At 46.5% G+C, this 21804-nt stretch overlaps 1 protein-coding gene across 1 annotated transcript in view; it reads left to right on the forward strand.

The window, feature by feature from the left end:
• DNER (delta/notch like EGF repeat containing) overlaps window positions 1–21804 on the forward strand; it is a 464487-nt gene that overhangs the window by 326743 nt on the left and 115940 nt on the right. Inside the window, 3 exon segments of the mRNA XM_075340935.1 lie at window positions 10738–10891; window positions 10982–11095; window positions 13621–13845. Coding sequence (XP_075197050.1) covers window positions 10738–10891; window positions 10982–11095; window positions 13621–13845 — 493 coding nt within the window.

The raw sequence follows: 21804 nt of genomic DNA on the forward strand, positions 1-21804 counted from the left end.
CCAGACTCTCCACCACACCCCTTGAGAGGAGATGGAGGCTCTACCCCCTCCACTATTCCAGTGAAGGTGAAGGCTTGCCCCCTCCTGGGATCCCCAGGGGTCCTCTCATGGGTACATGTGTGAGACCTGATCACTATGCGCCTGTGTTCCACACCCCAGTCAGCCTTCTGGATTACCTGTATTGTACTGTCCCCAGCATGGGTGCAGTACTCAGTGGCGCCTGACCAGGTCAGGGGCGCCACACTACCACTGCCAGCTCCTCTTTGTTTCCACATTTAAATGACTAAAACATCTAATTTTTTTGCTACCGAGATGCATATCGTATGCTGGAGATAGAAGCTTTAACCCTTTGTATAAACCCAGGTCCAATGAATCATAAATTGATACCAGTGACAACCCCACTATGCCCTACAGGAAGATTAATGCACCTACTTATCCAGAATGCGGCTCACACCCACGTCTAACGCAGCGGCGCTAATCAGATTAAAGCAACTTTTTATTAACAAGCCGTCCTCGTTATCGTGTGAAAGGTTTATTTATCACCCCGGGGCATTGAAGAGCTTTGTTATAGATATTGGGAATGGTTTTCAGAAATTGTAATCTGGCTTGTAATGCGTCTGTGCATTCAGACAAGACTATGGAGTATTGGTAAGAATAGTATTTATCGAGTGCGATAGAAAGACTTGTGTAATGTGTCTCCTAGTTCTTAACAGAAATGTAGTGATGTCATGTTACCTCCTTATCAAGAGTTGCTTCTCTGGTAAGAACATCGACCTTTACCACCTCCGTTTAATAACATAGGTGAAATTCCCAAATAATCGGTCCAGGCCGGTAACTTTCTAGTTTTCAGATTTGCCTTTGACACTGGCAGTGCTATGATTAATGCAGATTTACTTGCTGCAAGAGTCTTGATATCAGACCCATGAATAATTTATACCTTGGCCAATCTTCTATCTAAGCCCTTGCATATAGTGAGAGGGGCTGAGAGGGATATGGGCACTGTTTCTGGGCTACACTACACAGCAGCAAATAAGTATTAACATGCAATACTCTACTAATTAGCCATACACCAGTCAGATACACTACATGCAGGTCTAGGGCAGTGAAGTGGTCATTGCCTGCATCCCTTGTAGTCTGGGGTAGTAGATAAATATCTGTATCCCTGGTGGTCTAGGGAAGTGAAGGGGTTCTTATGTGTATCCCTTGTAGTCTGTGGCAGCATTAATGTCAGCATACCTCATGGTCTAGGAAAGTGAGTGGGTTAATGTAAGGATACCCAGTGAAAGGCAGTGAAATAGTTAAGGACTAGGGATGATCGAATACTTCGATTATTCGGCTTTGCAAATATTTTCCGAATACCTCGCCGCTATTTGACTATTCGCGAATATTCGATGTGCAATGTAAGTCTATGGGAAACCCCGAATAACAAAAATTCGTAACTATTCGGGCTTCCCATAGACTTACATTGCGCATCGAATAGTCGAATAGCGGACGAGGTATTCGGAAAATATTCGCGAAGCCGAATAATCGAAGTATTCGATCATCCCTATTAAGGACCCTTTAAATTGGCAAAATATTCTGCACAAAATAATTCTGATCATTCCTGACTATTAGCCTGTGTAAACATGATGCTGAACAGCTGAAGAATGAGCAAACGCTTGGATCATTTATATAGTCCAATAAATAATTGTTGCTGGCTACATTTTTCCTCAAATAGATGGGTTCTCTCTCTGTCTATACAGAGCTCTTTAGGAACTCGCAATCATTAAAAAGGCTTTTAAGGATTAGGCTACATGCGCACGCTGCTTCTTTTTCGTGTTCACAAACTGCAGCCAAAACTGCAGCCAAAACTGCAGCCAAAACTGCATCTTGTTAGAGAGAGCCTGGAAATGTCACAAAAAATGTAGGTGCTTTTTTGGTTCGTTTTTGCTGCTTTTTTGGTGCGTTTTTGGCTGAAGTTTTGTCAACAATTGTTTCATGTATTATTCAGTTCAAACAAGCCCATAAAGCTTGTTAAATTGAAAAAAAAAATTGGAAATAAATAATTAAAAAAAACTGGCGTGCGGTCCCCCCCAATTTTAATGCCAGCCAGATAAAGCCATATGGCTGAAGGCTGGTATTCTCAGGATGGGGAGCTCCACGTTATGGGGAGCCCCCCAGCCTAACAATATCAGTCAGCAGCCGCCCAGAATGGCCGCATCCATTAGATGTGGCTGTTTTGGGACAGTACCCGGCTCTTCCCGATTTGCCCTGGTGCGTTGGCAAATCGGGGTGATAAGGAGTTATTGGCAGCCCATAGCTGCCAATAAGTCCTAGATTAATCATGTCAGGCGTCTCCCGGAGAAACCTTCCATGATTAATCTGTAAGTTACAGTAAATAAACACCCACCTGAAAAAATCCTTTATTAGAAATAAAAAACACTAACAAATTCCCTTGTTCTCCCATTTAATAAGCCCCAAAAAGCCCTCTATGTCCGGCGTAATCCAGCATGGTCCAGCGTCGCTTCCAGCTCTGCTGCATGGAGGTGACCGTAGAAGCAGCAGACACCGCCGCTCCGGTCAGCTCCATGCAGAAACTGAAGACAGCCGCACAATCAGTTGAGCTGTCACTGAGGTTACCCGCGGCCACCGCTGAATCCAGCGGTGGCCGCAAGTAACCTCAGTGACAGCTCAGCAGATCACGCTACTGCGTGGAGCTGACAGAAGCGTGGAGGACGGGACTTTCAGCGGCGGCGGTGGCAGCAAGAGGGGTCCATCATCTCCCCTGTGCGTGCATGCTGGGGACAGCGGTACGTCGGGGAACACGTGGAGGACGGGACTATCAGCGGCGGCAGCGAGAGGGGATGGACATTGGCAGCTGAAAACATTGATTTTTCCCTCTCGCTGCCGCCGCCGCTGATAGTCCCGTCCTCCACATCATCTCCCCTTTGCGACTAGTCCCTGGCATTATAATGTAAACAATGAAACTCAATGTTTTTAAAGTGCATATATGCTGGGTTAGATATAAAACATCAGCCAACTCTACTAATCCTCAAATCTACACACAGTCATGTGTCATGGGTATATCAATTAATGATAAAAACTACATACCTAAATTACAGCAAGACAATGTGAAAGTCAGAAAGACAGTCTCTCCACCCCGACGTACGTTTCGCCAAGCTTTTTCCTGGGGCGTGAGATGCACTTTAAAAACAGCAAGTGTCATTATTTACATAGTTTATATAGGCTTTATTACTTATTCTGTAGTCACTCTACATAGAGGTATGTTTATATTGCTGCAGTGTCACTTTAATGCTAGCATATGAATTATTCTATATGAGGTTGATATGCTTTACTATTTATTACTTAGTGACTTTATATAGTAATATGTGCTGTCTTTATGGTGCAACAGTGCCACTTTAATGCTAGTACATATTTTTTGGTGATTGTCTATCCTTGTGCCAACTAGTAATCAGTACCTCATAGGAGTTATTTCCCTGTTTTTTAATATGTTTAATGTAGTTAATACATTTAAAAAACTTTTTTATTTACTTTGCAAGAATCTCTTTATTACCCACGGTTACATATGAACTATGGGTTTGGATGATATCTATGGTGAAATGTCATGCACACTTTTTATTGATTGGACCTTTTGTGGATTTAACTGACAGTCATGTATCAAGGCTGAATTCTCTTTGTCTGTGTTTATTACATCATCATCACTCAGTTATATAGGTATTTGGCTAAACATTAGTATCTTTTACACCCAACTTTAAGAGTCTGGGTGTGACATCTACTTCTTAAGTTTCACATTCCTCAGGTTCTCTTCGTTTTCGATTTAAACAAATAAATAAAATGTGGCTCTTATCTAAAATAAACAGTGGTTTCCTTTACACATAGAGAAGAAATATACCTACACACAAAGTTAAAATGGAGTTAAGAGATAATCATTATAGATTCTGCTATTAAGGTCCAGTCACACATAACGATATCGTTAACGAGATCATTACTACATCACAGTTTCCGGATCATAGTTAAATCGTTGGTGAGATCGTTGGTGAGATGTCACACAGTAATTTCCCAACGGCTTTAGTAACGATGCAGCGACCTGTATAACGATCTCGTTGGTCGTTATGACCCTGTCACACAGCAGCTATATAACGATTCCGACTTCGAATAGGGGCGTAGTGTTTGATGCTGTGAGCCACGTAGGTGTGCATATGCGTCGCCTTTTCCACATCCCTCCGCTCCGATTGGTGGCCAATACTGCGTTGTGATCAGGCGGCCGGCCTAGAAGGCAACTTTGTATCGCTTCATCCTTTGTCCCTTTTTGAGCCTTGCTTTGAGGATAGAACCTGCGACTCCACCCGGATTTATTCGTACTTTGTTCCTGGTTGCTTGCTTGCTTTTCGGATCGAAGCTGCATCTGCACCCGGATTCATCCCTCCTTCGTTCCCGAGTGTTTGCTTTGAGGATCAAAGCTGCAATTTTACCAGGATTACCTGTTATTCACTGATAGACCTCAAAGCAAGGCTCAAAAAGGAACAAAGCATGAAGCGATACCCAATCAGAACGCAGTACTGTTATCAGAGCCAACCAATCGGTGCAGAGGGGGCGCGGAAAAGGTGACTCAACTACACACCTACATGTCACAATTTTAAGTTCTCATCTAGGTCGTTAACGAGATCGTTGAAAGGTGTCAAACATACAGATCCATCCTGCCCAGCAGGACTCCAACGAGCCAAAAATGGCCCAGGACATTCAGTAACGACCAACGATCTCACAGCAGGGGGCGGATCGTTAGAACGTGTCAAACATAATGAGATCGCTGGCAAAGTCGTTTTGTCACAGAAACTGTGACGTAGCAACGATGTCGTTAGCGATCCCGTTATGTGTGAAGTGGCCTTTACAGAGGTATGCACTTTGTGTCTCACAGATCCCAGTATTCAGCAATGTCCTACCTTTTTCTACCTGGTAGGAGAACCTGTTGAAGGGAACCTGTCAGGTCCAATATGCACGCAGAACCACGAGAAGTTCTGGGTGCATACTACTAATCCCTGCCTAACCGTCCCTGTATACACTAGCATAGATAAAGGGATCTTTAGAAAAAGTATTTCCAAAGATCATTTATCATATGCTAATGAGCGAGGGGACTAGTCTCCTGGCGTTAGTTCCCCTGGCTAGTCTTCTCCATTAGCATGTTAGTACACCCCTGTGGCGTCAGAGGATGATCTCACTCATCTGCCATCGCCGCCCGACACTGGATATCACAAAGACAGATAGTGTGATCATAATTCAGATATTATCTGTTACATATACCTATATTTTTTAAAAATATCATAGTTATAAATCTGCAGATCCACTCATGTATCCCCTGTGCACACTACGGGCATTTAGACCATGTGGGGCTCTGGCTTGTAGTTGTAATATCCAATATGCTTCTCTAGATCTCACTGTTGTCAGCCAGTCGCCACCCCTGGTCGGTTTATTCACATATTCAATACCTATAACCAGGGCTGTATTTTGCCTTCATGCTGCCCTAGGCACTTTAAGTGGTCGCGCCCCTTAGTGACAACGTAAAACTGAGTTTTCGCACACGACATCTGTTTAAGGCAGATCTACTCTGTAGCACACTTTAAAAAGTATCAATAAGAAACGAACCCCCCCCCCCCAATGGGAATCACCACAGGCACATCAAAACATAGCATGAGTATAAAATATTCCCACCACACCGTCCCCACTTATATACTGTGACTGTGACACTGCCCCTAATAAACACCACACTGCCCTCCCTTATAAACTACTGTATATGCACCACACCTTCCTCGATTATGAAATATGATCTGTACATTGTGAGGAGGGAGCAGCATGATGTGAGGACAATGTCCCATGCATGCTGCCCCCTCCTCACAATGTCCCATGCATGCTGCCCCCTCCTCACAATGTCCCATGCATGCTGCCCCCTCCTCACAATGTCCCATGCATGCTGCTCCCTCGTCACAATGTCCCATGCATGCTGCTCCCTCCTCACAATGTCCCATGCTTGCTGCCCCCTCCTCACAATGTCCCATGCATGCTGCCCCCTCCTCACAATGTCCCATGAATGCTGCCCCCTCCTCACAATGTCCCATGAATGCTGCCCCCTCCTCACAATGTCCCATGCATGCTGCCCCCTCCTCACAATGTCCCATGCATGCTGCTCCCTCCTCACAATGTCCCTTGCATGCTGCCCCCTCCTCACAATGTCCCTTGCATGCTGCCCCCTCCTCACAATGTCCCATGCATGCTGCCCCCTCCTCACAATGTCCCATGCATGCTGCCCCCTCCTCACAATGTCCCATGCATGCTGCCCCCTCCTCACAATGTCCCATGCATGCTTCTCTCTCCTCACAATGTCCCATGCATGCTGCCCCCTCTTCACAATGTCCCATGCATGCTGCTCCCTCCTCACAATGTCCCATGCATGCTGCCCCTCCTCACAATGTCCCATGCATGCTGCTCCCTCCTCACAATGTCCCATGAATGCTGCTCCCTCCTCACAATGTCTCATGCATGCTGCCCCCTCCTCACAATGTCTCATGTATGCTGCTCCCGCCTCACAATGTCCCATGCATGCTGCTCCCTCCTCACAATGTCCCATGCATGCTGCTCCCTCCGCACAATGTCTCATGCTTGATGCTCCCTCCTCACAATGTCCCATGCATGCTGCTCCTTCCTCACAATGTCCCATGCATGCTGCTCCCTCCTCACAATGTCTCATGCATGCTGCCCCCTCCTCAGTGTCCCATGCATGCTGCCCCCTTCTCACAATGTCCCATGCATGCTGCCCCCTCCTCACAATGTCTCATGCATGCTGCCCCCTCCTCAGTGTCCCATGCATGCTGCCCCCTCCTCACAATGTCCCATGCATGCTGCCCCCTCCTCACAATGTCCCATGCATGCTGCCCCCTCCTCACAATGTCCCATGCATGCTGCTCCCTCGTCACAATGTCCCATGCATGCTGCTCCCTCCTCACAATGTCCCATGCTTGCTGCCCCCTCCTCACAATGTCCCATGCATGCTGCCCCCTCCTCACAATGTCCCATGAATGCTGCCCCCTCCTCACAATGTCCCATGAATGCTGCCCCCTCCTCACAATGTCCCATGCATGCTGCCCCCTCCTCACAATGTCCCATGCATGCTGCTCCCTCCTCACAATGTCCCTTGCATGCTGCCCCCTCCTCACAATGTCCCTTGCATGCTGCCCCCTCCTCACAATGTCCCATGCATGCTGCCCCCTCCTCACAATGTCCCATGCATGCTGCCTCCTCCTCACAATGTCCCATGCATGCTGCCCCCTCCTCACAATGTCCCATGCATGCTGCCCCCTCCTCACAATGTCCCATGCATGCTTCTCTCTCCTCACAATGTCCCATGCATGCTGCCCCCTCTTCACAATGTCCCATGCATGCTGCTCCCTCCTCACAATGTCCCATGCATGCTGCCCCTCCTCACAATGTCCCATGCATGCTGCTCCCTCCTCACAATGTCCCATGAATGCTGCTCCCTCCTCACAATGTCTCATGCATGCTGCCCCCTCCTCACAATGTCTCATGTATGCTGCTCCCGCCTCACAATGTCCCATGCATGCTGCTCCCTCCTCACAATGTCCCATGCATGCTGCTCCCTCCGCACAATGTCTCATGCTTGATGCTCCCTCCTCACAATGTCCCATGCATGCTGCTCCTTCCTCACAATGTCCCATGCATGCTGCTCCCTCCTCACAATGTCTCATGCATGCTGCCCCCTCCTCAGTGTCCCATGCATGCTGCCCCCTTCTCACAATGTCCCATGCATGCTGCCCCCTCCTCACAATGTCTCATGCATGCTGCCCCCTCCTCAGTGTCCCATGCATGCTGCCCCCTTCTCACAATGTCCCATGCATGCTGTCCCTCTCCATGAGCTCCTAATGCTGCCTTCCTCTTTTCCATAATGAGACCTTCATGTTGCCCCACTCATGCTAAGACCACCACACTAACGCTTATGCTGAGACCCCCCCACACACACACACACTACCTCACTCTTGATATTGACTCCCCTACATTGCTCCACTCCATACTGATCCCACACATGCTGCCCCTTCTTCACAATGAGCTCCCAATGCTGCCCCCTCTTATTCTGAGTCCTTACACTCCCCCCACCCAATCGATTTTGTCATTGCACTATCCCTCATCCCTTGTCCTCTGTCTCTAGCATTAGCCCCTCTCTCCCACTCCCCCAACATCAGCCTCTCTCCCCCAGCATCAGCCTCTATCTTCCCTCAGCATCAGCCTCTCTTCCCCAGTCTCAGCCTTTGCCTCCCCCCCAGCCTCAGCCTGCCCCAGTCTCCGCCTCAGCCTCCCTCCAGCCTCCCTCCAGTCTCAGCCTCAGCCTCCCTCAAGTCTCAGCCTCAGCCTCCCTCCAGTCTCAGCCTCCCTCCAGTCTCAGCCTCCCTCCAGTCTCAGCCTCAGCCTCCCTCCAGTCTCAGCCTCAGCCTCCCTCCAGCCTCCCCCAGTCTCAGCCTCTGCCTCCCTCCAACCTCCCCCCAGTCTCAGCCTCTGCCTCCCTCCAGCCTCCCCCCAGTCTCTGCCTCTGCCTCCCTCCAGTCTCCCCCCAGTCTCAGCCTCTGCCTCCCTCCAGTCTCTGCCTCTGCCTCCCTCCAGCCTCCCCCCAGTCTCTGCCTTTGCCTCCCTCCAGCCTCCCCCAGTCTCAGCCTCTGCCTCCCTCCAGCCTCCCCCCAGTCTCTGCCTCTGCCTCCCTCCAGCCTCCCCCCAGTCTCAGCCTCTGCCTCTCTCCAGCCTCCCCCCAGTCTCAGCCTCTGCCTCCCTCCAGCCTCCCCCCAGTCTCTGCCTCTGCCTCCCTCCAGCCTCCCCCCAGTCTCTGCCTCTGCCTTCCTCCAGCCTCCCCCAGTCTCAGCCTCTGCCTCCCTCCAGCCTCCCCACAGTCTCAGCCTCTGCCTCCCTCCAGTCTCCCCCCAGTCTCAGCCTCTGCCTCCCTCCAGTCTCAGCCTCTGCCTCCCTCCAGTCTCTGCCTCTGCCTCCCTCCAGCCTCCCCCCAGTCTCTGCCTCTGCCTCCCTCCAGCCTCCCCCCAGTCTCAGCCTCTGCCTCCCTCCAGCCTCCCGCCAGTCTCTGCCTCCCTCCAGCCTCCCCCCAGTCTCTGCCTCTGCCTCCCTCCAGCCTCCCCACAGTCTCAGCCTCTGCCTCCCTCCAGTCTCCCCCCAATCTCAGCCTCTGCCTCCCTCCAGCCTCCCCCCAGTCTCTGCCTCTGCCTCCCTCCAGCCTCCCCCCAGTCTCAGCCTCTGCCTCCCTCCAGTCTCCCCCCAATCTCAGCCTCTGCCTCCCTCCAGCCTCCCCCCAGTCTCTGCCTCTGCCTCCCTCCAGCCTCCCCCCAGTCTCAGCCTCTGCCTCTCTCCAGCCTCCCCCCAGTTTCAGCCTCTGCCTCCCTCCAGCCTCCCCCCAGTCTCTGCCTCCCTCCAGCCTCCCCCCAGTCTCTGCCTCTGCCTCCATCCAGCCTCCCCCAGTCTTAGCCTCTGCCTCCCTCCAGCCTCCCCACAGTCTCAGCCTCTGCCTCCCTCCAGTCTCAGCCTCTGCCTCCCTCCAGCCTCCCCCCAGTCTCAGCCTCTGCCTCTCTCCAGTCTCAGCCTCTGCCTCCCTCCAGCCTCCCCCCAGTCTCAGCCACTGCCTCCCTCCAGTCTCAGCCTCTGCCTCCCTCCAGCCTCCCCCCAGTCTCAGCCTCTGCCTCCCTCCAGCCTCCCCCCAGTCTCAGCCTCTGCCTCCCTCCAGCCTCCCCCCAGTCTCAGCCTCTGCCTCCCTCCAGCCTCCCCCCAGTCTCAGCCTCTGCCTCCCTCCAGTATCTGCCTTTGCCGCCTCCCCCCCCCGCATGCGCAGATCTCCGGTCTGCATTAGAGACACTCCCACGCTCCTTATGAATCCACTTACCTGCTCCAGTGCCCGCCGCCATCTTCCTGGCTCACGTGAGTATCCTCTTCTGACACCGGCTTCCATCACGTCCTCCGCGGCGTCCTGCTGTGAGCTCTGCGTGTGACGTCCACACAGCAGTGGACGCAGCACAGAGGAAGGAGCTGATTGGCGCGCGCCTGTGACCCCGGAAGTGCAGGCGCCGGCAGTTCCGGGGTCAATCAGCTCCCTGTGCTCGGCGGCCACAAAAAAAAAAAATGTAAAAAAAAAAAAAAAAAAAAATTTTTTTTTTTTTTTTTTTTTGCTGCCAGAAGGTGCCGCCCCTCACAATCTGCCGCCCTAGGCACCGGACCACGGGTGCCTAATGGTAAATACGGCCCTGCCTATAACCTGTAAAGTATCTGTATTTCCCTCGTGGATAGCTTTAAAATGGTTCGATAACATAGACAGTGATTTAGTTTTAGATGCTGATGTAGCTCCGGATATATGTTCTCCAATTCTGTTTCAAAGTTCTTGTCGTGCATCCAACATATTTACTGAAAGATGTGCGTGATGCCAAATATATCACATGTGTCATTGAGCAGTTAATTAAATTTTTAATATAATACTTTTTCTTGTATTGTCACAAAAATCCTTGCTTTATGTGCTTATGTGTGTTTTTTCCCTGGTGCTGGATTATTGTCTTATGGTGTCTGAAGACCATACACAGACTCCAACCAAATGTGATTTGTTTGTTTCTGTCCTGTTTTTTTTATACCTCAATTTCATTTTTTTTCTATTGCTTTCTTTGTATCTATAAGTGTTGTATTTTCTATCCTCAGGACACTTATTCTTGCCTTTGTAACCCTGGATACATTGGCTCATACTGTGAGGAATATGATGCCTGCCATAGTCACCCATGCCAAAATAATGCTACTTGCAGTGACCTACCACAGAGGCACAATGGGAAAAATGCGACCTGCTCTTGCTTGCCTGGTATGTGATCAGAAGCAATATCTAATGGTCCTAGCTGAAATAATGGCACATAATAGAAAATCAGACAGTTTACCAATGTTCTTCATATAGGTTACACTGGGGAATATTGTGAAGTCCTAGTGGATCATTGCTCACCACAGCCATGTAGAAATGGTGCCACCTGTGTGACAAGTCCCAATGGGTTCAGCTGCCAGTGTCCTGAGGGTAAGCGTTTATCCTTAAATATATGGTAGATTCAGCTTCATAACAAGTCTGTAAGTGCCCAGGGGAATCAGCCTTACCCGCTCTACGGCATTGCCCATATTGGTTCACTAAGGTGAATTACACTCTGTAAATGCTGCACTTGTTTTCTTCTCTTAAAGGGGTTTTCCCACGAACAATTTTCATTTTAAAGTTGATTTTAATCAATAGATCTAAGAATAATAATAATTTCTACAATTGAATGTATTTAAAAAAAAATGTTCCTGTGCCGAGATAATCTTCTATAGGTATCCCTGCTACGTACTGTGTAAGGCCTCTTTCACACGTACGTGCCTCCGGTATGTGTTTGGCAGTTTTCTCACGTACCGGAGACACGTACACATGTAGACCTATGTATTCCTATGGGTTTGGACACACGTAAGTATTTTCACACGGAACGTGTGTCCGTTCCGTACTTACGTTTCTCACGCCGACATGTCCGTTTTCTCTCCGGCATCACGGGTGTCACACAGAACGCAAATGTGTCACACATAATGCAAACGGACAACACGGATGTGTTCCGTGTGACACGCACTGGAGAAAAGACATGTGTCTGTGAGAAAAAAAAACAAAACTTTACTCACATTCTCCAGCCCTGCAAGCTCTGCCGCTGCTGTCACTTGCTGCCGACCACCGCTCATTATGCTCATTGCATATTCACTTCACTGCGGCCGGAAGCAGCAGCGGGGAGTCGGCAGGACCGGAGACCGAAGATCAGCACCACGGACAGCTACTCCAGGGACAGGTGAGTAGAAAGTTCCGTTCTCCGTGTGTTATCACGGATAACACACGGAGAACAAACGTGTGCCATAAACATGACTCACGGATGGCAAAATGCACCTCTGACACGTCCGTGAAAAACGTGCGTGGTTTTTCACGGACGTGTGAGAGAGGCCTAATACTGTTTCTGACCATGCACGGAATAGTCTGATCATACAATATCTCATGGGCCGGGGAGTAAGTAAAAAAGTGCACAAACATTACAGCATGGAATCACAAATCATTCTTTCTATGACGTAAAACATTAAAAAAAAAGTCAGGGAAATGTTTTACCTAAAAAAAAAATCAGATATGATCCCATTCAGTGGCATATGTAAACTCTCTGGGCATGTGCGCACTTTGCATTTTTTCATGCGTTTCTGCAGTGTTTTGAACTGCAGCATTTCAATGCCAAAATGCATGCGTTTTGATTTCCAAGCAAAGTCTATGGGATTTTAGCAAAATTCGTCCGCACGATGCTTTTTTAAATGTTGTGTTTTGAGTGACAAAATTTTGTCAAAATCTCTGCGTTTATAAAAGCAGCATGTCAATTCTTTTTAGCGTTTTAGCAGCGTTTTGCTAACATTGAAGTCAATGACAGTTGTGAAAATGCATCCAAAATCAAAATCCAAGCGTTTTACATGCATTTTTAATGTTAAACGCATGCTTTTTTGTCAAAATTAAAGCATGCGTTTTTGGCATTATAGTGAGGTCAAGAGGTTTCCTTTTGCCCTCACATCCAGCCCGACCTAAAAAAAAAAGAGTCAAACAATAAGTTAAATTTATTTTTAACATAATTATTAAATCTCAATAATCATTTTCGGAAAATTATCATTATAGTGTATGATTTAAAGCATTATTTTTTATTTATTTTTTTCACTTTTGTTCCTAGTGTTTGAATGTTCAAACTTTGTTTAGTAGTGTCTTTGTATTGAAAACGCATCCCATTTTAAGCACTGAAAAAGCAGGTAAAACGCGGTCAAAACGTGGCAAAAACGCATGCGTATTTCCTGCGTTTATGTGGTCAAAACCAAATTTGACAATGACAAATTCTGCCAGAGGATGCGTTCATTTCTGCAAGTTACAGAACGCAACGTGCGCACATAGCCTTTTACTTCCTCCTCGGCCCAGGAGATGTGGTATGATCAGACCATATCCCTGTACAGTCAGACACAGCCATTACACAGTACATAGCAGGAACACATATATAAGATTATCTCAGCACAGGAACATTTTTTTTATACACATCCAATTGTGGAAATTATTATTATTACACGATCTACTGATTAAAATCAACTTAGAGATTAACTTTGTTCGTGGGAAAACCCCTTTAAGGATAGAAACTCTGGTTTTATTATGCAACTTTTGTTCATCAGCCTATCAGTAAAAAAATAATGGACCCCTCTGTCCCATGAATAAGCCCTCAGTTTCTGTTGGGGGCTCCCTAGCCCACCTTATGCTTCTTCACTGTTATGCCAGGCTGCTCATCTCAGGTTTTTTCTTATTCTTGCGTCTTATTAGAAGGTTAATGGATGTTAACAATAGCAGACATTAATGGAACAATTTATAATCAATTTAATCATCTTGCTGCCATTGAATGATAATATATTTCATATCCTTTCACCTATTTGCATAAATCAGACTTATTATTCCATAAGTCTGGACTTAGAGCTTTGTAGAATTGATGTGACATGTATGCGAAATGTAAAAAATGTGTGATTTTTTTTCAGGCTTTTTGGGCTCTTTTTGTGAGGAGAAGGTAGATCCGTGCTCCACATCTCCTTGCCTGAATAATGGTAGTTGTTACTCATCTGGCCTCTCATTCTCCTGCCGCTGCAGTCGAGGATACATGGGGCCTACATGCGCCCAGCTTGCGGATTTTTGTGCCCTTAGTCCTTGTGCTCATGGGATCTGTCGTAACATTGGGAACAGTTACAAATGTTTATGCATTCCAGGTAATAAGATTATTATTATTATTATTATTATTATTGTTATTATTATTATTATTATTATTATTATTATTATTATGAAAGAGTTCATTGGGCAAAGAAAAGTTTCACTTGACAAGTTTAAGACTTTTGTCTCTTCTAGTTTCCATTAGTTCTATATTTTACTTTTTACTTCAGTTCAAGTTTGATAATTGATATCACCCATAAAAGACATCATGTTTTTATGATGAGACCTACCACAGGTTATATAGATGTGTTCTTCCTTAAAGGGGTCATCCCACAATCAAAGTACAATTTAATTAATTGAGCTTGGAATAATATTAAGTTCCACAATTGGATGTGCAAAAAAATATTCCTGTGCTGAGATAATGTTATAAATGTGCCCCTGCTATGTGCTGTGTAATGGCCGTGTCTGACTATGCTGAGCTGTTCCAGTTCATAGTTAGCACATACCACCCTTCCTAACCAAGAGAAACAGCTTAAGTCATTTATGATAAGTGAGTATACACACAAAGCAGCAGGGTCGTAAAGCTTCTGAAAACTGACTTAACACAGTTCCCTGCCTGTTTCATCACAGGAGTCAATGTTTCTACCATGTCATCAGTCCTGTGAGCTCATCATAAATCAAATCAGTGACATAAAAGCTCTAATGGCCAATGAGCTTATATGTCACTGACTTAATTTATGATGCACTCATAGGACTGGCATCGCTGCAGAAACACTACTGTGATAAAAAAGGCAGAGAAATGTGTTACCACAGGGAAATGTGTTACCTCAGAAAGCAACCACTGTAAGTCTGTATACTCTCTTTTCATAAGTTACTTCTGCTTCCCAACCTGACTGGGAACTCTGGTATGTGTCGACCATGAATTGGAGCAGCTCTGCATGGTCGGATGCAGTAATTGTACAGTACACAGCAGGGGCACATTTAACTTAGCATAGGAACATTTTAACATGTCCAATTGTGAAAGTTATTAACATTCCAAATTATATTGATTAAAATGTACTTCTTGCATCACACTTTTTTTTGCTCCTCTTTTTTTCAAGAGGTATTTTGTTATTTTTTACGTCAATGTAGCCATTAAGGCATGTTTATTTGTGTGCTAAAGTATAGTTTTTAATTGTAACATTTTGGGTACATATGATGCTTTGATTGCCTTTTAGGCTATGTGCACACGTTGCTTTTTTTTCAGCGCAGAAAAAAACGCACCCTCTGGCAGAGGGGAGAATTGTAAACAATGCTTTTTGAGAAAAACGCATCGAAAACACATGCGTTTTTCATGCGTTTTTCATGCGTTTTCCATGCGTTTTTTTAGGTGCGTTTTTTAAGACTTGTCAGTGTTAATAAAGTTGGTTGAACACAGACCTTTGGAAAAAAAAACCTGTGATGTCATTTCCTTCTCCACATTCTGTTTGCATAAATGGGAGGGCTTGGAATGGAAGGAGCACCATTTGAATTTTGGAAAAGTTGAAATAAACTTCGCGCACCATGTCACATTAGCAGGGCCCCTTGGGTACCTATACGTCAGAAAACCCCCACAAGTGACCCCATTTTGGAATCTGCACCCCTCAAGGATTTTATTCAGGAGTATATTAAGCATTTTGAATCCACAGCTACTTCACCCAAAATGTTGCTGTAGCAACAAAATTCTCACTTTTAGGCTATGTGGCCGTGATCCAGCGACACGGCGTCTAGTACACAGTGTCAGCCTTCCTGCAGAGATGTGAGTGTTATCCACGGGAGAACGCAGCTGGCCATGCCCACGATTTGGGTTCAGGCTGCTGTGGACTTTAGCTCTATTCTACCTGCAGAGAGCACTCTCGTCTCCACAGCATAAATTGACATGCTGAGGCTCGGGAAGCCACGCCACCGATCAGTTTATGCTGCGGAGAAAAGAAGCCCAGTGGGCATGGGATCTCCAAAAATCATTCCACTGTGCTTCTACTGCACAACACAGCGTTATGGACGCAGGGAAAACACTCAGCGCCCAAAATGCTGCAAAACCTGATTGTGGGCACACAGCCAAAAAAGCGTCAATGGATGAATGGATGTCAAATATATATAACGTCCCACCCCCGCCTGCATATTCTAAGCTGGCACCTTTAGTACCTTTCATGTGGCACTAAAGGGTGCCTAGCTTAGTATTCATAAAAAAAAAAATAAAAATGAAAAAAATGGCGTGGGGTCCCCCCTATTTTTGATAGCCAGTCAGGGTAAAGCAGACAGCTGTAGCCTGCAAACCACAGCTGGCAGCTTCATCTTGTCTGGTGATCAATTTGGAGGGCTCCCCAGGCTTTTTTTTTTAATTGATAAATAAAGAATTAAAAAAAAAAATAACGTGGGGTCCCCTCAAATTAGATCACCAGCCAAGGTGAAGCTGACAGCTGGGGTCTGGTATTCTCAGGGTGGGAAGAGCCATGGTTATTGGACTCTTCCCAGCATAAAAATAACAGGCCACAGCCGCCCCAGAAGTGGCGCATCCATTAGATGCACCAATCCTGGCGCTTCGCCCCAACTCATCCCGCGCCCTGGTGCGTTGGCAAACGGGGTAATAAATGGGGTTGATACCAGATGTGTAATGTCACCTGGCATCAAGCCCAGCAATTAGTGATGTCACGGCGTCTATCAGATACCAGACATAACTAATTTACAGTAAACAAAAGCAAAAAAAAGACAAAAAAATTTTTATTAGAAAAAACAGTCCCCAAATCATTCCCTTGTTCTCCAATTTAATAAAAAAATTTGAAAAAAATGGGTCCGCAGAAATCCATTTGGACGTCCCACGTCGGCTCTGGACCTTCTAGAATATGGGGGCACGTTCAGGGAACATATCCCCCATTTTCTAGGAGGGCAGACCCTCCATTTGAGGAGAGTGGGTGCCAAAAATCTGCACCCACTCTCCCCGGGTCACAGCTGCAGAGTGCGAGCAGCCAGCACAGCTTTCTGAACACAGTGCTGGCTGTCAGCTGATCTGCACATGTGACCGCACCGACCGGCGTCTGCTGTGAAGGAGGAGGGGGCCGTGGGGGATCAGCGATGCGACCGGACAGGTAAGGGGGAATACTGGGGGTAATAGGGGGTGACCTGGCAGGGCCTGGGGGCATTTTTCTGTCGCATGTCTCAAGGCACATGCGACAGAAATCATAGGAGTAGGTTGCGGCCGGTGCGCTACTGTGCGCGCGGCCATGTTGGATTGTCGGGAGGGGGGTCGGGGCGGGCACTTTGGCGACACCGGGGGCTTTCCAGGACTTTGCCAGGAAGTGAGGTCAACAGGAAACCTCTTGACCTCACTTCCAGGTAAATGCCTGCGTTCTGGCATGCCAACAAAGCCCGCGGACCGCAACAAAAAAGCAGCTCACTGCGGTGTAGCTGTTTTCTGACCCACATCATTGATTCAATGGGGGAGAGAACGCAGCCACAACGCACAAAAGAAGTGACATGCTGCTTTTCTTTCCGCACCGATTTTTGGCATCCAAAAGGCTGCGTTTAGAAACGCAGCGTGTGCACTGATTTTTCGGCTTTCTCATACACATTGCTGGGAAAGCTGAACGCATGCAATTTGCCACTGAAACGCTGCGGTTCTAAACGCAGCGTTTCCGCGGTAAAAAACGCAACGTGTGCACACAGCCTTACTGTATTTTATTTGTAGGAAGTGTGGCATCAAATAAGCCCCTCGCAATTTTACAACTTGCATATTTTGTCTCTACAATGCTTACAGTATCGGAGAAGGTTGTCCAGTTTTTTGCTAGTCTGCACTCACTCTACTGTACGTGATTTTTGGGTATGTTCCCACATTGCAGATTTTCTCTGCACATAAAACTACGTCTTGGCAGGAAAAACACTGTGGCTAAAATGCATGGGTTTTTTTGCCAAGTTTTGTTTATGCTTTTTTTATGCTTTTTTTCTTGTGCACTGAGATAGGGAAAATGTTGGGGGGAAAAAAAACGCAGAAACAATTGACTTCAGTTTTTTTCTGCACCAAAATCTGCAAGGAAAAAGTCTGCAACATGGGCACAGCACTTCAGGATTCTCACAAACTTTGCTGGGATGCATTTTTCCTTGCAGTATTGAATAAAATCTGCAAGAAAAAAGCAGAAAAAACGCATGGTGGGCACATAGTCTTAAGGGTGCTTTACACGCTGCGACATCGCTCAATGTCGTTTGTGCGACATTTGGTGATCGCTGCCGTAGCGATCATTATTGCTACGGCAGCGTCACACGCACATACCTTTTCAACGTCGTCGCTGTGACCATAGAACAATCCCTCTTTCAAGGGGGAGGTGCGTTCGGCGTCATAGCGACGTCACTGCGGCCTCACTAAGCGGCCGCCAAATAGCAGAGGAGGGGCGGAGATGAGCGGCCGGAACATGCCGGCCACCTACTTCCTTCCTCATTGCCGGTGGACGCAGGTAAGGAGATGGTTGTCATTCCTGCGGTGTCACACACAGCGATGTGTGATGCCGCAGGAACGATGAACAACCAGCGGCATGCACCACCAACGATATTATGAAAAGGAGCGACGTGTCAACGATCAACGTTTTGTGGCGTTTTGCAATCGTTGATCATCGCTCCTTGGTGTCACACGCTGCGATGTCGGCGCCGGATGTGCGTCACTAACAACGTGACCCCGACAATATATCGTTAGCGATGTCGCAGCGTGTAAAGCGCCCTTAAGACTCCTAAATTCTCACAGCTTGTGCACCATACACTGTCAGGATTCTCCATTCTCCAGGATATGTGGCAACAGCATGCAGTTATGTGGTCACAAGAAAGCGATATGCATATTGACAGATACTTTCCAACTACACTGTGTGTCCTTACTCATTTCACTTGTTTTGAGCAAGGTGTGGTGCACGTCTAGTCAGAATGTGGCTGGAAGTATTCATATCGCATACTCAAGGTTACATGACCGCCCAATCTCACCGCAGATACCAGAGAGTTCTGATATTGTTTGTGGTGCGCATGCTGTGAGGATTCTGGAGCAGACTTCTGTCAAAAGACCAGACAAACCTTTTATCAGTTGTATAATCTCATATTTCTGACTTTTAGGGATATGACAGTAACAAATATGCTTAACTTCAACCCATCTGCCCCCTGCGATTACATTGTGGGGGAATAATGGGCGTCTGAATGCACATCCTGGCAGTATTGAACAATCAGACGGTCATGGAGGATCAGGGATCTTAAAGGCCGCTTTACACGCTGCGACATCGCTAACGATATCACTAGCGATTGCACCCACCCCCATCATGCATGCATCATGGGCAAATCGCTGCCCATGGCGAACAATATCACTAGTACGCGTCACACGAACTTGCCTTCCTAACGACGTCGCTGTGGCCGGCGAACAAACTCTTTTTTAAGGGGGAGGTTCGTGCGGCGTCACAGCGACGTCACACAGCGGGCCACTAATACAAGCGGAGGGGTGGAGAGCAGCCGCATTCACGTCACTCCCACCTCGTTGCCGGAGGACACAGGAACGCTGTTGTTCGTCGTTCCCAGGGTGTCACACATAACGATGTGTGCTGCCTCAGGAACGACGAACAACCTGCGTCCTAAACGAGCAACGATATTTGGAAAATGAACGACGTGACAACAATCAACGATTTTGTGAGTATTTGGAATCGTTAGCGGTTGCTCGTGTCACACGCAACGACGTCGCTAACGAGGCCGGATGTGCGTTACGAATTCCGTGACCCCAGCGATATCTCGTTAGCGATGTTGTTGCGTGTAACGGGGCCTTAACTCCTGAACTCCCACCAAAAACTGCAACCTCACTCATGATGTATATATTTATTATAGAGGATGGTTAACTTGGTTCTAAACCTGACATATGATGCCAAGATGAGTGAAATGGTAAACAAATGTGGAAGAAAATTATATGTCTGACTGATGCCTTAACAGTTGCCCAAAATTAGCCATTGCTTGGTCACACATTGACTATGCCTTACCCCTAGATTCTTATGTTAAGAAATATAGTTTTATTTACTAGATTGCTGTGATGGATGCCTCTGACAAATATCATGAGTTTAATGTTGCTTACCCATAGGTTTTCATGTTTTAAAAAATGTTTCAATTTTATTACTTTACGGTGCAAGGTTGTATTGAATTTGTTGTTTTTTGCATTCTGGGGCTTCCAGACATGGTACCTGTGGGTTAATTCCTCAACACTGTTGTCTTATTAACTCCTTGCTCTGAGTCCTGAATAGGGCTACACACTATTTAAAACTTTTTCTCCCTGCTACTACACTCCCTGACAGAAGTTCTGTAGCTTATCCATGTTATGTAAAGAAAAGCTTATAACCTGACTTTAAATTCATCCATTGGTTTCATAAATTACTCTTTTGAAAGCTGAAACCCTCCCAAATTTGATTTAGGTTATGCAAATAAAGTTGCTGCAAAGCTGAAATATTGATCATTTAATGAACACAGAAAGGTTAGATTTTGGCAAGACAAAAGTTTTGTCGCCTTGTCATATAATGCAACCAATCCTAGTTTACATCCTCACCTGTGCTCACTAAATTAATTAGTGGTGGCGTACAAAAAGAAACCCAACACCCCAGACCTTCACTTGAACTGCAACTTGACTTCTGACAACATGCCAAAAATCCACCCTGCGACCAAAGCCTGGATTATCAAGAGGCTGAAGACCAGATCCACTGCAGAGGTGGCTGGCAACTTCAATGTGTCTCAGCGTCAAGTACAAAGAATGAAAAAAAGATTTGTTGAAGAGACTGAAGATGTTTTTGACAAGCCCAGGTCCGGCAGACCCCGCAAGACAACTGCTCAGGAAGAATGTTTGTTGGTTAGAAAATCCAAAGCCAGCCCTTCTTTCACTGCAGCAGAGCTCCAAAAGGCCTGGTCACCTCAAGTCCCTGTGTAATTACATGTTTGTAGGATTCTGTCTTGAAATGGCCTCCATGGTCGAATCAGTGGCCAGAAGCCAGCACTAAACAAAAGGCAATTAAAAAACCGTGCAACATTTGCCAAGTCCCACAGCCTGCTAAACAGATGGATGCTGGAAAAGTGGCAGAAGGTGGATTTTTCTGATGAATCTTCAGTTGAATTACACCACAGCTGCCGCAAATACTGCAGGAGACCTACTGGAGCCCGTATGGCTCCAGAAAACAATTAAGTTTGGTGGTGGAAAGATCATGGTCTGGGGTTACATTCAGTATGGGGCATGCGAAACATTTGCAAGGTGCAAGGCAATATCAATAGCCTAAAATATCAAGAAGTGTTAGCTACCTCTTACATTCCCAATCATAAAGGGGGGTCAGATTCTGCAGCAGGATGGTGCTCCATCTCATACATCCATCTCTACAACAAAGTTCCTCCTGGCAAAGAAGATCAAGGTGCTCAAGGACTAGCTGGCCCAGTCACCAGACATGAACATCATTGAGCATGTTTTGGTAAGATGAAAGAGGAAGCTTGGAAGACAAAACCAAAGAATCTAGATAAACTCTGGGAGGCATGCAAGACTGCATTCTTTGCTATTCCTGATGACTTCATCAATAAATTGTATGAATCATTGTTAAACCGCATGGATGCAGTCCTTCAAGCTCATGGAAGTCACATAAAATATTAAATATGGCTCTAATAGCACCACAACCTCATTCACCAATGGTATGCAACATATCTTTGCATTAGAAGATAATTATTTGTTTGAATTTCACACTACTTTCTGCGGGCAACAAAACTTTTGTCTTGCCAAAATCTGACCTTTCTGTGTTCATTAAATGATCAATTTTTCAGCTTTGCAGCAACTTTATTTTTATAACCTAAACCAGATTTGGGAGGGTTTCAGCTTTCAAAACAGTAATTTATGAAACCAATCGATACATTTAAAGTCAGGTTATAAGCTTTTATTTACATAGCATGGATAAGCGACAGAACTTCTGTCAGGGACTGTAGTTGTTAGTTATAGGTGTTAATGATTCTGGATAACTTCTTTGCACTACTTT

This window comes from Anomaloglossus baeobatrachus, chromosome 3 (assembly GCF_048569485.1).
Source record: "Anomaloglossus baeobatrachus isolate aAnoBae1 chromosome 3, aAnoBae1.hap1, whole genome shotgun sequence".
Lineage (NCBI taxonomy): Eukaryota > Metazoa > Chordata > Amphibia > Anura > Aromobatidae > Anomaloglossus > Anomaloglossus baeobatrachus.